The 13,200-nt window shown below is 68.2% G+C and overlaps 1 protein-coding gene and 1 long non-coding RNA gene across 3 annotated transcripts; one reads left to right on the top strand and one right to left on the bottom strand.

Annotated features, from left to right (window-relative positions):
* Positions 1–62: 62 nt before the first annotated feature.
* On the bottom strand, positions 63–2,493 carry LOC116573903. The gene is made up of 2 exons (XR_004279056.1): positions 2,316–2,493; positions 63–509 (listed from the first exon to the last, which is right to left on the bottom strand). It is a non-coding gene; the product is annotated as an uncharacterized LOC116573903 (long non-coding RNA).
* A 214-nt stretch (positions 2,494–2,707) lies between these two features.
* Positions 2,708–13,163, top strand: F7 (coagulation factor VII). 2 transcript variants are annotated; one of them, XM_032314256.1, is made up of 8 exons: positions 2,708–2,793; positions 4,913–5,073; positions 7,457–7,481; positions 7,552–7,665; positions 9,213–9,353; positions 10,044–10,153; positions 11,902–12,025; positions 12,506–13,163. In XM_032314256.1, exons 1-8 carry the CDS (start codon positions 2,724–2,726, stop codon positions 13,099–13,101), a joined length of 1,341 nt encoding a protein of 446 aa, XP_032170147.1. In that variant the 5' UTR covers positions 2,708–2,723; the 3' UTR covers positions 13,102–13,163. The 2 variants fall into 2 exon arrangements, with proteins under 2 accessions (XP_032170147.1, XP_032170148.1); XM_032314257.1 differs by lacking the exons at positions 4,913–5,073; positions 7,457–7,481.
* Positions 13,164–13,200: the final 37 nt, after the last annotated feature.

The raw sequence follows: 13,200 nt of genomic DNA, 5'->3' as shown, positions 1-13,200 counted from the left end.
GCACTTTAAAACCTCCTGTTCCCGTCACTGCTTCGTGTTTTGTTCCAGGTCTTTTTTTTTTCTTTTTCTGCTGATGTAAGTGAAATTTAAAACTCAGAGTTCTTTACTGTATGGAGTTTGAATAAATACCAGCCCCTCTCGCTGTCTGCCTTCGTCTGTAAAAGCTCAGAACTCCGCCCGCCCCACACGCGCATCGCACTCACACTGGCCCACGCAGCCCCGCGAGCTCCCACGGGAAACGTGGCCGGCCGTGAGCGCGACCCAGACGGTGACCCACACGCTGCATTTTGTCAAGAAATGACGGAAATAACACGCGTACTGTGTTGACCAAGTAAAGGTAACAGAGGACATGGGAAATCACCGTTTTGGAACGAGAGTCCAAGTGGTGACTTCTGAGCCAGGCAGGGTCCGGGTGGGGGGATGGGGGAAGGGAGGCGTGACCCACAGCAGGGAACACGGAGGCCAGTCCACGCTGCGCTCACCCACACACCAGATCTCGCTACGCCAGCCTGTTCGGAGGGACCAAATCAGATGCAATGGGTCATTGCTAAGAGACGCGGTACAACCCAATCACTCAAGGGTTGGGAGCAGAGACCAGAGCAGAGATGTCGCAAGCACTGACCCCCCCCGGGACCCCCTCCTCAGACCCACGGGCCAGGTGCCAGTCTAAGACCCACCCCTGTGCCGTTGTGGGCCTGCCTCAGTCAGCGGACTGTGTGGCCATGAGCGAAGGGTGCAGGCGGGGTCCTGCTCCCTGAGCCCAGCCCTCTGGTGCCAGACAGCACACGGGGCTGCGCGGACCGCCTCCTCCCGCTAGCGGCCCCGTTCTGCCTCGCTCGCCGCGTGGGCCTGGGGTAGAACGGCCATTTGCCTGCACTCGACTGTCTTTCACGGACCGAAGGCCACCCCCCGCTGCCCTCTGCTGTCCCGAACTCCCCGGAGGACCCACACCAGCCATGGGCTTGAGGGCTCCAGTGTGTGTCCCAAATCCACACGGACCTCTGCTGCCTGGCAGGTGCTGTCCGTGAAAACCTGTTCCCCATGGCTTTGGGCGGTCGGAGAAGGAGCGTCCCTTTGCTGCCCCTCCCGGCCGGTCGGCCGGAGTCCACAGCCAGACGCTGCTCACGCTGCTCCAAGAACAGCCCCAGGCCCCGAGCTGCTCGAGGCACACGGGCACCGGGGTGAGAGAGCTCCCTGTGTTTGTATCCGCCCAGCAGCCCCGAGCGCAGCCTCTCCTGCAAGCAGAACCGTCACGGTTGTAACTGGCTAGATGGGTGACCCCACGCAGGCCCCGACCCAAGGATGGATGGCGTCTCTGTAAGGAGAGGGGGGCGGACGCACAACCGGGAGACCCTGTGCGGACCGAGGCCGGGGCTGGAGTGCGAGGTCTGCAGGCTCCCCAGAGCCCCCGGCTGGAAGGGGCAGGTCCCCCACTGAGCCTGCAGAGAACCAGGCCCTGCCGCAGACCCCTTGCTCCAGGACCTGTGGCCTCCAGAGCTGGCAGAGCACAGATTCCCAGTGTGGGAGTCCCAGTGGCCCCCAGCCAGGCCCCCAGGAGTCTGGGAAGGCCCTAGCTCGGTCTACGGCAGGCAGCTTCTGGGCCCGAGGGAGCGTGCCTGGGGTACTCCACCCACCTCGGCCTGCGGCCTCTGAGACCCGGGTCACAACTGCTGTTCATGCAGCAGCCCAGGACCCAGCCCAGGACCCACAGCCCCTCCACCTCCCAGAGGACACAGCGGCCCAATTTGGTAACGCAGACTTAGGAAGGAACCCGTTCTCATGCTGGGTGGAAATGGAGTCGGGACACCCAGGAGTCTCATTTGAGAGTGGCTGCTGCGTCTGGGGCACCCGGGGGGCCCCGCCCCAAGAAGGCCCCGCTCCGGTGCCTGCCGAAAGGGCCAGGTCCCTCCCCCACCAAGAACAAATTCCCAAGCAGCTGCTGAAAGTCACAGCCAGAAACCGCAGAAGTGAGCCACCTGTCGTCCCCGGGGAACTTCCCCTCAGGGGTTCGAGCTGGGGCCCCGTGGTAAAGAGCAGGGCCGTGCGCTCCCACCCAGAGATGAGCCCTGCTGGCGCCCGGCGTCTGCCATTTTGCCGAGGACGGAGCCCATGCCGCTGGAGGCCGGGTGGCCGTGTCAGTCTTACGGTAACCGACAGTGCCGGGGGCCCAGGACGGCCCCACTCGGCAAGGGAAGCCTGACATCCGGGAAAAGCCGCCCCTTCTGCCAACCCTGGATGGAGGGTCACTCGGCAGGTGGCCTGGGCCCAGGATGGCGGGAGCCCCCCTTCCTGCTCCACAAGGCTCTGCGGCTCACCCGGGAAGCGGGGCCCCCCGGCTGAGAGCCCTGCATCGGTGTCCGCGGCAGCCCTCCTGGCAATACGGACGTCCACACCCAGATCTTCTCTGCTCTCCCCGGAGCTACTACCGCGGCGTGGCTTTCCACGTGCTGAGTCCGGCTGCCGTGCTGAGTGCCAGGGCTTCAGGGCTCCCAAGAGCATTTAGGTGCACGTGGTCGACACACATCCGCCACCGCTGTCTCCACGTGGGGGCCCCGTGTTTGCAGACACAGCTGCGCCGGATGGACCTGGCACCGCCCCGCCCCTGCGCTTGGGAGGCCGGTCCTCCCTCCCCCACCCGCTGCGGAGCTCAGAGGTCAGGACTTTGCCCCCCCCCCCCCCACTCCTGGAATGTCCACAGACCGCGTGACCCCACAGGTCTCAGCATGGTTTCCCAGGCGGGCGAGCTGGCCCTCCTCTGCCTTCTCCTGGGCCTGCAGGGCTCCCTGGCCACAGGTACGTCGGGGTGGAGGGTCCCCTGCAAGCCATGTGAAGGGCTGTCGGGCCGCTGGCCTCTGCGTCCCCCTGCTGCTCCCGGGGCTCCCATGGGATCTGCACCCGGGAGCCTGGCTCAGGGGTGCCGGGTGGGATGCCCCCTCCTGCTCTGCTCTCCTGCTCTTCGGTCAGCTGGTGCCAGGGATGGGGTGGGGACACAGCCGTGACCACAGACACCCTCCCGCCACCACGGCACTAAGGGGCTGAACACGGAGACAGAGGGTCCCACGGAGACTTGCCAGGACGGCCGGTGGCTGAGGTGGTGACACAGGCAGCCACTGTCCCATGCCAGCCGTTAGCCCGGGTGGGACAGAGCCAGCCCGATTCCTGCGGGCACCCGAGGGACAGCACGACGGCGGCAGGGAGGGCAGGGCTGTCCCCGTCCTTCCTCGGGGCGGGAAGACCGTGCTGGCCAGGGCCGTCCCCCTCGCTGCCCTGCTTTCGCGGGTTCCCCACAGTTGTCAGACTTGCCTCTGGTTCCCGAGGCCTGTCTGGGCACATCCGCTGTCCTCTGCGGGTCGCGCGGGGCTGATCCCGCTCTGGGCACCTCCAGCGGGTGGGAACCCCGGCCCCGCGAGGTCTTGAGCTCCCGTCAACACGCCCTCCCAGACCAGGCGGGCTCCCCAGGGACACACAAGCGCAGAGCGCGGTCGTCGTCCAGAGAGACGCGGTCCCTCAGCCTGCGCCTGGGAGCTGCCCCGGCCCCCCTGCCCGTCCCCTCCTGGGACCCCGATGGGACGCACAGGGCCCTTCCTTCCGGAAGCCGAGTCTGCGGGTCTCCCGGCCGCACTCACCGCCCCTCTGGGACTCGGTTTCCCACTGGCTCAGCCCTGGCTTTGCTCCTCCGACAGCCCAGCCCCGGGGGGGGGGGGGTGTCCCGGGGGGTCCCCGGGGTGTCTCAGCCTCGGCCTCGGGGTCTGCCCGGTTGTGGCCAACGTCTGCGTCCTCCTCCCCGCCACCGGGTCCTCAGAGGACGACACAGTCTGCACGTCCACCCGGGCGTCCTGAGGAAATCTCAGCTGCACACGGGTCGCCGAGGGGCCTTCGCGAGCCCTGAGCCCACCCGCCCGGGCGCCCTAGGAAAATGGGGGGCCGCTACCTGCGAGCAGCTCGCGGGGCCCCGGAGGAGGCTGGAAGGAGGCCGCAGCTCAGGCCCGGAGCGCGCCCACGGCCGCACGCGCTCGTGAGCAGGGTCCCAGCCAGGGTCCCAGCGCAGGGCGGCGCGGTCCGGCTCTGGCCACCGGCGGACACTCCCGAGACGCACGCGGACGGAAGCGCAGGCGGCTGTGCCCGCGGGTCCCCTGGCTGGCAGGGAGGTGGCCCTGGAGGCCGGGGCTCGGGCACACGCGCAGCGTCCGGCGGTTGGAGGGGCCGAAGCGGGGGCGCGGGCGGGAAGCGTCCTCGGAGCAGGACCGCGGCCCCCGACGGCCCGACGCCGCTCGCGGGGCCGTCGGGGGCCGTCGGGGGCCGTCGGGGTCAGCGGGCCTCCCGCCACCGAGGAAGGCCACGAGCCGGCGCCGCTCCCGAGCAGCCGCCTGGGGCGGCCTTGGCTTCCGGTGGCCGCGGCCCCTCCGTGGAAGGCGAGGGACGGGCCTGCGGGGGGGCGGCTGGGTCACGCGGCGCGGGGCGGACGCGCGGGAGCTCGGGGCCGCCGGGGGGGGGCCGGGCGCGGGCTGAGAGGGTCTCCGGAGACGCCCGTCGCCGCGGCCGGTCCCGACCCTTCCCGCGAGGCCGCGCCCGGACGCCCCCGCGACCCCTCCGTCCCGCACGACCCCGCAGGCGTCCCCGCACTCGCCGCCCGCCCCCCACGGGCTCCCGCGCCGCCGCGGCCCGCACGGTGGAAGCTGACGAGCGACGGACCCCGCAGCCGGCGGCGCCTCGGCACGGTCCCGCCTCCGGCGAGTCGGCGGGTCCGCGCTCGGCCTCGTCTCGGGAGCGCGGCGCGGGGACGCGGGGACGCGGCGGGCGGGCGCGAGCGCGGGGGGGGGGGGCCGGGAGCGAGCGCGGGGAGCGGCGGGGGGGGCTGGGACTCGGGGGCGCGCCGCGCGCCGGCTCCCGCGCTCACGGCCCCGCGGGCCAGTGTTCCTCAGGCCGAGGGAGGCCCACGGCGTCCTGCACAGGCCGAGGCGCGCCAACACGTTCCTGGAGGAGCTGCGGCCCGGCGCGCTGGAGAGGGAGTGCCGCGAGGAGCGCTGCTCGCTGGAGGAGGCGCGGGAGATCTTCCAGGACGCGCGGCGCGCCGTGAGTGCCCGCCGGGCGCCCCCCCCCCCCGCCCGGCCGCGCGCGCCCCCGCGGCCCCCCCCCCGCCCCCCCCCCCCCCGCGACCCCTCCCTGCCACCCGCGCCCGGCCCCGCATCCCACCACGCAGGGCGGCCGCACGCCCCGTGGGCCCCTCGCCTCCCGGGGTGGCCCCCGCCGCCCGGACTGTCCTCCCCGGCCGCCGCCTCAGGGAACGGCTGTGAGGAGACCGGCCGGGAGCCCCGCGTCTCCCGCGCGAGCCGGCGCCGCCCTCCGGCTCCTGCGGCTCCTCCGCTTGTGCGGGGACGAGCGCGCGACCCTCACCTCAGGCTCGCGGGACACATGGCTGGCGCCGACACTCCCGTCGCTCGCACTCGCGCTCACGCGGCTACACTCGCGCTCACGCGTCTACACTCACGCTCGCGCTCACGCGTCTACACTCACTCGCACTCAGGCGTCTACACTCACGCTCGCACTCACGCGTCTACACTCACTCGCGCTCACGCGTCTACACTCACGCTCGCACTCACGCGGCTACACTCGCTCGCGCTCACGCGTCTACACTCACGCTCGCGCTCACGCGTCTACGCTCACACTCGCGCTCACGCGGCTACACTCGCGCTCGCGCTCACGCGGCTACACTCACTCGCGCTCACGCGTCTACGCTCACACTCGCGCTCACGCGTCTACGCTCACTCGCACTCAGGCGTCTACACTCACTCGCACTCAGGCGTCTACACTCACTCATGCTCAGGCATCTACGCTCACTCGCGCTCACGCGTCTACACTCACTCGCGCTCACGCATCTACACTCACACTCACGCTCACGCGTCTACACTCACTCACGCTCAGGCGTCTACACTCACTCGCGCTCACGCGTCTACGCTCACGCTCGCACTCACGCGTCTACACTCACTCGCGCTCACGCGTCTACGCTCACACTCGCACTCACGCGTCTACACTCACTCGCACTCAGGCGTCTACACTCACGCTCGCGCTCACGCGTCTACACTCACTCGCGCTCACGCGTCTACACTCACACTCGCGCTCACGCATCTACGCTCACTCGCACTCAGGCGTCTACGCTCACTCACGCTCAGGCGTCTACGCTCACACTCGCGCTCACGCGTCTACACTCACTTGCGCTCAGGCGTCTACACTCACTCACGCTCACGCGTCTACACTCACTCGCACTCAGGCGTCTACACTCACTCATGCTCAGGCATCTACGCTCACTCGCGCTCACGCGTCTACACTCACGCTCGCACTCACGCGTCTACACTCACTCGCGCTCACGCATCTACACTCACACTCACGCTCACGCATCTACACTCACTCGCGCTCAGGCGTCTACACTCACTCGCGCTCACGCGTCTACGCTCACTCGCGCTCACGCATCTACACTCACACTCACGCTCACGCATCTACACTCACTCGCGCTCAGGCGTCTACACTCACTCGCGCTCACGCGTCTACGCTCACGCTCGCACTCACGCGTCTACACTCGCTCGCGCTCACGCGTCTACGCTCACACTCGCACTCACGCGTCTACACTCACGCTCGCACTCACGCGTCTACACTCACTCATGCTCAGGCATCTACGCTCACTCGCGCTCACGCGTCTACACTCACGCTCGCACTCACGCGTCTACACTCACTCGCGCTCACGCGTCTACGCTCACGCTCGCACTCACGCGTCTACACTCACTCGCGCTCACGCGTCTACGCTCACGCTCGCACTCACGCGTCTACACTCACGCTCGCGCTCACGCGTCTACACTCACGCTCGCGCTCACGCGTCTACGCTCACTCGCGCTCACGCGTCTACGCTCACTCGCGCTCACGCGTCTACCTCCTGCTGACGCGACACAGAACGATGCGGTCCGCCGCACACTCCCAGCCAGTGAGGCTAACGGGGCCCCGGGAGGCCCCCGGAGGACGGTCCCTCTGCACCTGTGCGCTGCTGGGCTTCTGCCCGGCTCGTCCGTGTGACCCTGACACACGGCCCGTGGGTGTCCGGTCGCTTGGCCGGGAGATTCCTCGGGAACCGATCACCGGAGCACGGCCATCGCCTCCTGCCCCCGCCCTCGGCACCCGAGGAGGACACGGCGGCTCCAACAGCACATGTCCCGCCCCGTGGTCCCATCTCGGAGGTGGCAGAGCGGGGACAGGAGCTCAGAACTGCCAAGTAGGAAAGGGAAACGTGAGGCCTCCGGTGGCCGCAGCGATCAGGGGAGGAAAGACTTTGCTCCCCTGGAAACCTCCCCTCGTCCCCAAAGGAAAGGCCTCCAGAGCCCCGCGCGGTCCCGCCCAGCCCAGCGCGTCCCGTGGGCCGTACAGGTTCGGGCCGGCGGGCGCCTCACGCCGCGGCCTCCTTGTTCCCCAGGAGCAGTTCTGGCTTTCTTACTCCGGTGAGTCGCCGCGCAGCCCGTGGCCCCCGCCAGCCCCTCCTCAGCACACCAACACCGAGGCCCTCCACAGACGGGGACCAGTGCGCCTCGAACCCGTGCCAGAACGGAGGCTCCTGCGAAGACCAGCTCCAGTCCTACATCTGCTTCTGCCCCGACGGCTTCCAGGGCCGCAACTGTGAGACAAGTGAGGAGCCCCACAGTCTGCAGGCCGGCGCGCGCGGCCCGGTCCCTGCCAGCGGGAGAGCCTCGGATCGGAGGTGCTGCTTCCCGCACCCGGCGGCCCCCGGGACCCCACACCGCCTGCGCTCCCAGCGCCGGAGGCGGACCTGCCGGGAGAGCGCAGGGGGGCTCCGCAGCGGGGGCTCCGCCGCGGGCCGCTTCCGCTCGAGCTGGGAACCCACATCCGCCCTTGCTGCTGTGGCGGAGCGTGAGGTGGTTTTCGCCTTTCGAGTACCCGGGCAAAGGTCGGCGGTTCCTCAGGCCGGCCTGTCTCAGGATCCCCGATTGGCCGAGAGGGCTCATAGAGGTGGCTCTAGGCTGACCGACTCGAAATTACAGCTTGTGACAGTGCGAGGGTACAAAATAAAGTCAGCAGGGGGACAGGTCTCGCCCAGCGGGGTCTCGTGGACATCCTTTCGTTCTCCAAGAACAACGGGTGACGAGACTTAGGGAAGGTCACCGCCACCCCCAGGAACCGCACTGAGCCTCTGCATCCAGAGACTGTGTTCGGCTCGGTCCTGGACACGTGGCTGACCTTAGTCTCAAGCCCCTCCAGAGGTGGAGGGGACACCATGTGGCCCAAGACCCCACCATGAGTCACATTGTTAGACCACCCAGTGTGGCCCAAGGCCCCCAGGGAAGCTACATTCTTATCAGGCAGATTAAATTAAAAATGTCCAAATTAACCAGCCAGGGTGTGGAGGTCGCCTCCGGGGAGCTCTTTGGGTGAATTTAATCCTTGATCACACAAACCTACGTTGCTACACACACAGCCCTTCTCCTGGGCCTCATCCACCTTCTGCTCTAAGCAAACCAGAGGCCAGTTATCGGGCTAGAAAACCTCCGTGTCTCTGCCCGGCCTTTTGTGCTCAGGAGTGAGTCCCCCGGGACCGTGAGGGTCAGGGTCCCTAGCGTAGGTCCCTCAGGACCATGAGGCTCAGGAGCCCTCCTGTGACTCCCCTGGGACAATGATGTTTAGGAGCCCTGGTGTGAACTCACTTCCCGGCCAGGCCTTCCTGCTGGGGTCCTGGACAGACACCGTGAGCGACCATGTCGCCCGCACTATAGCCCTGCCCTTCAGAGTCAGAAGGGACGTTCCTCGTCCCCATCTGTCTGCGCCAGTGGTCAGCCCCGGCCAGCTCACAGGAGCAGCAGGGCCTGGCTGTCAAACCGTCTCCTCCGCCGGGCCTCTTGCCGGCAGGTCTCCCCTCTCAGTGGACACTTTCACTGTCCCCAAGAGACTTGCTTTCCCTGGGTCATCCTCGGTTCCCACCAGGGGCTGGGGGGTGTGGCCCAGAGACCCCACGGGTCAGTCCTCCGAGCCGGCTGATTAAGCTGCTCAGACGCAGGACCACGCCCAGCCCTGGGTCACCCCTCGGATGGAAGCGCAGGGCCAGCAGGTCCCTGGCTGTCTCTGCCGCATCGGCGAAGCACCACGGCCAGTGCTGAATGAGGGCTGGCTTCCCCCCGACCCGCTGAGGTCCCACTCAGTCTGTCCCCTTCCGTCCTCAGACAAGAAGGAGCTGCTGGTCTGCGTGAACGAGAACGGTGGCTGTGAGCAGTACTGCAGTGACCGTGCCGAGGGCGGGCGCTCCTGCCGCTGCCACGAGGGGTACACGCTCCAAGACGACGGGGTGTCCTGCGCGCCCACAGGTAATGGGTCCTCGGGCCAGCTGCAGGGCTGTGTCCTGCTCGTTCCCGAGGAGCAGCCCCTGTTCCTGCACGGCCACAGCCGTCTGGTGAGAGACGTACCTTCTACGTCACCTGGGGAGCTGGCCGCAGCGGCCATGGGCAGGACAGAGCCCGGGCGCAGCTCCCTGGAGGGCCCAGGCCGCCTGCCTGTTTGCGGGGGGAGTAGCGGGAGGCTCCACCTGCCCCGTCGCGGGCCCGGCTCCCAGCTCCACCACAGCTTGGTCCAGCGTCCGGGTCTTCCTGAAGGCAAGCGCTGTGAGGGAACCCGTCTCAAACTAAGTTCCAGCGGCGGGGGCACCGGAGGCCTGTCTGTCCAGAGCAAGGTGGACCCCAGCCAGGCTAGAGCCTAAAGTTGGGCCACTGCGTCTAGACCGTCCCTCCTCCGGCCCCGGGACCTTACTGGGGAGATGGAAAGCTCAGAGCGTGCCCCAAACGGCAGCGCCACCGGGCAAGGGCCGGTCAGCCTCCTCCGGCAGGAAGGCGGCCTGTCATTCCCCTGGGGAATGAGCAGAGCCCAGCTTGCAGAGGGAGGGACCTCCGTTCCCGCAGGAGCTCCCGCAAGGGTGGCCCTTCCCCGGGCAGCCGCGGAGCCCAGCCCTCACCGGCTCATCATCAGGCATGAAGCCCCGGCTGACGTCTTGCTTCCTGCAGTGGAATACCCGTGTGGGAAGATCCCTGTTCTGGAGAAGAGAAACGGCAGCAACGCCCAAGGCCGCATCGTGGGCGGCAGGGTGTGCCCCAAAGGGGAGTGTCCTTGGCAGGTGAGACTCCGAGGCCCTCCACGGGACAGCGGGCGGTCAGCCGCTGGACTCCTGCTGGGGCAGGGCACTCGCCCCTCGTTCTGAAGCCCACGCCTACCCACTCCCCTCTGTCCGTCCGGCTGTCAGCTCAGCTCTGGCTCGGGGCTGCTGGCCTCACTCGTCTCCACAGACGAGGGAACCGAGGCCTCCGGGACAGATGCTAAAGTGGGGGTTGAACGCAGCCCAAGGCCCACCCCCACCGGCTTTGGAAGCTGCGATTCTCGAGTGCGCCCTGTCGTCCAGCAGGCATGCGCGCGTGCGGCCAGGAGCCTGGGGCCGCCTGTGGGCCTGCTTCCTGCTGGAGATACAGAGCCGCCGGCCCCCAGGCTCCCTGGGCCCAAATCCCCACCTGGCAAGGGCGGGATGTGCCCACTCAGGGGTCTGAGTCTCACCCCGGGGTCCTCAGGACCCTCCATGTGGGGACAGCGACATAAACTGTCCCAGAGTGTTCAACGTGTGGGAACCCCGTCAGGCCCACCGGTGGCACCAAGGCGGGTTCGGAGCAGCCAGTGCCCGGCTCTGCTGCAGCCCCAGGAGCTCAGGGCCCGCCCCCGCCCCATCCCACCTCCCAGGGGTGGGCCGGCAGCCTGCGTGGGGCCAGGGCCCTCTCCTCAGCCGGGCAGAGTCCCGTGTTTGGTGTTCAGAGGGACACTGTGAGCGGGACACACCGGGACGGGCCAGACGGGTTCCACGGAGTCGGCGGTGTCTCTGGGAGGCAGGGCAGGCCCAAGAGGGTGGGTTTCTGTGTTCCGGTCAGAGAGACCCAGGGATGGCCGTCCTGGGGCTGAAGCCAGCACGTGCTCCCACCCAGGACCCCTCAGTACCATTCACCCCCTCCCCCAGGAGAGAGGGCCGCCTCCCCCATGTTACTGGGGGGAAACTGAGGCCCATTGAGACTCAGGCCCAGGTGCAGTTGGAACAGCCGCCCCAGACCCCGCCGTCCTGGGGGCAGCACAGAGCCGCGATCAGCCCGGCTGGCTGTTTTCAGGTGCCGGCGTCCTGCCTTCAGCGGGCAGGGCTGTGCCACCGATCCACAGCCCACTGTTGTCCCCTGGCTCAGGAGACGGTTCTCTGAGGGGCCCAGCAGCTGCTGGCTCAAGGGAGGAGGGGGCAGGTCCTGGCAACCTCGGTCCTGCCGTCCACACTTGGGACATTAGGCCTCCGACGCGCTGGGCCCACGTCCGGCTCGTTCCTCCTGGCGGCCGCCTCACCAGAGCACACAGCGACCTGCCTCGCCCACAGCCAGGCCTCCCTCTGGCCCTCCCGCTCGTCCCCGTCCACAGGCCGGCCAGCCAGAGACTCTGGCTCCGTCCGTCGCCATGCAAACGCCCGCACAGGGAAGGTGTCTGTCCGCTCGTCGCTCAGGCACACTCCTTGCTTCCGGGACAAAGGACAGGAAGCACCTACGGGGAGCTACCTGCGCGCCGAGCACCTACGGGGAGCTACCTGCGCGCCGAGCACCTGGCTCGGTCAGCTTGCGGCCTTTCTTCCTGCGTGCCCGGGAGCGCAACCGTGGGCCGGCCTCTGTGGACCGGGGTGCCGGGTCCAGCTTGGGGGGTGATACTGGGCAGGCTGGGGCACCAGTGGCCGTGTCCCATGGTCAGGCTCTCCTGAGGTGTCCACGAGCTCTCTGTGGCTGCCACTTGCTGGGAAGGCGGGTCCCCGGGGAAGCGTGATGGGGACATGACCTCTGTGTGGTGCCCGTCCAGGCTATCCTGACGGTGGATGGGGTGCTGCTATGCGGGGGAACCCTGCTTGACGCTGCCTGGGTGGTCTCCGCCGCGCACTGCTTCGAAACCCGGAAGAACTGGAGAAACCTGACGGTGGTCTTGGGTAGGTTCGGCGCCCCCCAACCCAACCCAACACACACACACCTGGAGAGGGACGTGTGACTGGGACCGGCTTCCACAGCCAGACCAGACCAGCGTGTCTGGGCAGACTGCAGGGCCCTGGGTCCCACTGCAACCACGGTGCCGCAGCCTCTGTCCCACTCATGTCAAGTCCCGGATGGCATGGTTGAGTCCCATCTCGCTTGAGCCAAGAGCCCCCAAGGTCACTTGGGCCACAGCAGGCGCCTTCTGCCCAGTGGGCAGAGGACACTGAGGAGGGTCTGGAGACACAGAGGCCATCGGGCGCCCCTCCTCACCCGCCAGCAGCGGTCTGGCCCCGCAGCCCCGCCTCCTGCGCCCTCAGCAGCCCAGAATCACCCCGTTCACACCCCGCCCAGAGCCTGCGGGTGGCCGCCGGGGGCAGCCGCTCCCGCTGGCCAGGTCCGGACGCAGGGCAGGCATGAGCGCAGCTGGTCCCCCGCAGGGGAGCACGACCTCCGCGAGCAGGAGGGCGAGGAGCAGGTGCGGCGCGTGGCCCGGGTCTTCATCCCCGACAAGTTCGTCCCCGGCAAGACGAACCACGACATTGCTCTGCTGCAGCTGAACAGGCCCGTGACCTTCACAGACCACGTGGTGCCCCTATGTCTGCCCGAGAAGAGCTTCTCCGAGAGGACGCTGGCCTCCATCCGCTTCTCGACCGTCAGCGGCTGGGGCCAGCTGCTGCACAGGGGCGCCACGGCCGTGCAGCTCATGGCCATCGACGTGCCCCGCGTGATGACCCAGGACTGCCAGGAGCAGTCGCGCCAGTGGGAGGGCTCGCCCGCCGTCACCGAGAACATGTTCTGCGCCGGCTACCTGGACGGGAGCAAGGACGCCTGCCAGGGGGACAGCGGGGGCCCGCACGCCACCAAGTTCCAGGGCACCTGGTACCTGACGGGCATTGTCAGCTGGGGGGAGGGCTGTGCGGCCGAAGGCCACTTCGGGGTGTACACCAGGGTGTCCCGGTACATCGAGTGGCTGCGCAGGCTCATGAACACCAACACAACCCTGCGAGGCCTTCTCCGGGCCCCGCTGCCCTAGCCCCGGCCCAGCGCTCCCCGGGAATAAAGCTGTTGCCTGCCTCTCCCTCGAATCCAGAAACACCCCTGCACTTCCTGGGGGGGGGGGGGAGGAGACGGG

This window comes from Mustela erminea, chromosome 15 (genome assembly GCF_009829155.1).
Source record: "Mustela erminea isolate mMusErm1 chromosome 15, mMusErm1.Pri, whole genome shotgun sequence".
Taxonomy (NCBI): domain Eukaryota; kingdom Metazoa; phylum Chordata; class Mammalia; order Carnivora; family Mustelidae; genus Mustela; species Mustela erminea.
The sequence above is the reverse complement of the archived record's forward strand: the minus strand, read 5'-3'. Positions and strand labels throughout refer to the sequence as shown.

Excerpts from the sequence above, each read along its gene's own strand:
- F7 (XM_032314256.1), top strand. The coding sequence starts at position 2,724 with ATGGTTTCCCAGGCGGGCGAGCTGGCCCTCCTCTGCCTTCTCCTGGGC. Across the intron at positions 5,074-7,456 it reads TCCAGGACGCGCGGCGCGCC|GAGCAGTTCTGGCTTTCTTA; the intron begins GTGAGTGCCCGC and ends CTTGTTCCCCAG. Across the intron at positions 12,026-12,505 it reads AAACCTGACGGTGGTCTTGG|GGGAGCACGACCTCCGCGAG; the intron begins GTAGGTTCGGCG and ends GGTCCCCCGCAG.